Source organism: Pollicipes pollicipes, unplaced genomic scaffold (genome assembly GCF_011947565.3).
Source record: "Pollicipes pollicipes isolate AB1234 unplaced genomic scaffold, Ppol_2.1 Scaffold_1600;HRSCAF=1878_pilon_pilon_pilon, whole genome shotgun sequence".
Classification (NCBI taxonomy): Eukaryota; Metazoa; Arthropoda; class Thecostraca; order Pollicipedomorpha; family Pollicipedidae; genus Pollicipes; species Pollicipes pollicipes.
Genome location: NW_023595962.1, coordinates 9311249 through 9313826, shown reverse-complemented (window position 1 = coordinate 9313826; position 2578 = coordinate 9311249). Strand labels below are relative to the sequence as shown.

Here is a 2578-nt window from a genome sequence, read left to right as displayed (position 1 = left end):
CAACGCCCTGACCAGGCCGGCTCCCGGCAACGATCTGTATTGGAAACCCGCGCGCACGCGCCGAAAAGGCAGCTGATCTCCAAGGTCAACACTGCCGGCTGGTGCTCCGATGTGGGGGCGAAGTCTACGTGAGCGGATAAACACCAATCAAAATGGCGTATTGTTTCGCTGACGGGAACTGCTACTACCATTCCAACATAAGCGGACAAGCAGGGCTTTAATACATTTAGTTGCTGGCCCTGTATCGCCTACATTTGAGCACTCACTCATACGAGAGATGTGAAAACATAATATTACTTGCGAACAAAAGCGTATACAGAAAATTCGCATGATTCATGATATTGGAGTAGTTGATGTTTGCCGGGAAACAATTGTAACGAAAATCTTCACGCGCAAAAAAACTGCAAGGAAAAAGGCTGTTTGCATGCCCCCTTTAACAATATGCTGCAATGTGGTATGTTGTATGCCGATGTTTGTACGCAATTGTTCCTTATGGATGCGGTCCAGGGGCAAAGATCCTCAAAATGAGTGCGGGGGGGGGGGGCGGGGGGCGGCTGGACAATGATAAAAACTACTCGAACTGCCCTAAATCCGCCAACAAAGGGGTTCCTTTCCGGATTCGGCCCATTTTCTTCCCAGACTTTGCGGGTCTGAAGCCAAAGTTGGGAGACTGAAGCAAGTGATGGATCTCAAAGGGGGAGGGGGGCACGGAACCATGCCCCCTACCTTTAATCCCGAAGGACCCCATAGGCTCCGAAGGGGCTCCGAACGGACACACATTTGTAACGCACGTCTTTGGCCTCCGAGCTACCAAAAGCAATCAAGCGCAAATGAAGAGTCCATGAGCAGAAAAAAATAGTTCTTTGCTAATTGAGACTCTCTTGACCTCTTGAGCTCTATGTTGCGATGCTGACAGAAAAATGAGTGACCGCCTTTTTACCTCCCATTTACCCGGAGAATTAAGCGGAGTGTTTCTCATTTGAAGATATTGAGGCCATCGTCAGAAGTGATGGCAAAAGCTCACTTGCAGCTATTGAAAGATTTGTAAGCACAAAAGCCCGTGTTGACAAATAATTTTAGCATTTAGTAAATATGCTGACTCAAAACATAATCGTTCATTGCGATAGTTCATTGCAGTCGTTTCATTGTGACCCTTTAAGCACGTGGCGTTTAGGCGTCATTTGGCGTAGTCCGCCGAGTGCCGTATAGAGGAGTTCCCTCCTGCTCCAGGCGGAGGAAGGAACGCGGCCGGCGGCCACGTTCCGTGCGATGGAACGCGGCCGCCGGAGTTGTGGAGAGGGGGGCGATAACAAAGGGAGGATTCTGAAAGCTACCTGGCGCGGGGACGTACGCTTGGGACGTGCGACGTCCACACTACGGGATAGGTCGGGACGGATTGCGACGGGTTCCTGTGACAAGTGTTAAACACAGAAGCGATTTTGGACGTCCAGTGCGTACCAGTGAGCCGGAGGCGAGACACGGGAACAGCAGAACTTACATATTCTTATGCCCCGGTTGTGACACTATTTTAGGTCATTCGATTCCCACGTATTCCGTTCTAAGCCGTACCACCATCAAACTTACTATACTATATAGAGCAAAACGTGATTCGTGTTTTTGTAGATCGGACCCTTTTATCCTCATTCCTTGATTTATCTTGAATCCTCGATGCCCCGCCTGGTTTGGGGCAGGCTGCATGCATCAGTCACCCGTCGGCCGAGAAGCCCCGTTGGAGTGAAACCCCGGCAGGGCGCCCAGCGCACACCCTCGAGGGGGTGCCTGCGAGGGCTGAGGTTCGGCGGTTTACCTCCCTCCCCGCCCCCCTCCCCCCTCCCCGTCCAGGCACATAAGGTTTCGCCCTACCGTTTATCCATTCTCCTTTCATCCCATGGCCCCGAAATCATGATTCCTGGTCGAAAGGGCTCTAATCCAAACAACCAAACATCCCAATCGTGTTCGATATCCGCCCTTTTAATCCCATTTCTCGCTTCATCCTGCACCCTCGTGACCCCCATTTGTCCAAGGGCAGACCGCATGCACCTTCCACGGGTGGTGCTTATTCTTAAGTTACTCGATGCCTCGTTCTTATGTTTCGGAATGAGGGCGGAGGCTGCAGCATCTTCGCCAAGGGCTTCTAGGCCTCCTAGTGGGGCCCCGTTCGGAAGCCATGCACATGCCCTACAAAAGGACTGCTGCGCAGGCTTAGTCCCGGCGATTGGATCCCCAGGTGCTTGTAGAACCTGCCGTTGTTATCCATTATTGTGTTCTCATAGCTCGGAAATGGCCATGTTCGAGGGACTCTAATTCCAACTAACTAAATAACCAACTGAGTTCAACACTTGCATGGGACGTTGTCACCTAGGTTCAAAGCCAACTGAAGCATGTTGATGCCAGAAAATCGTACTGACGTACGCCATGGTACGAAACGTAATATGTTTTGTAATGTTGGTAATGGTTAATACTCTTGTCTATGGTAATGATAGCAATATTGTTCGTGGCCTTCGCGCTGCACTGGCAATGATGGTGGCAGGATTCGTGTGACGTTTCTATGGCATCAGGATGATCTTGAAATAGTCTG

General features: G+C 50.7%; 1 protein-coding gene across 1 annotated transcript in view; it reads left to right on the top strand.

The window, feature by feature from the left end:
* The window catches only part of LOC119093584 (prosaposin-like), a 21708-nt gene extending 20780 nt beyond the window's left edge, over positions 1–928 (top strand). The window contains exon 13 of the mRNA XM_037216562.1: positions 917–928. Coding sequence (XP_037072457.1) covers positions 917–928 — 12 coding nt within the window. The remainder of the gene's footprint in view (positions 1–916) is intronic.
* The last annotated feature ends 1650 nt before the right edge of the window (positions 929–2578 follow it).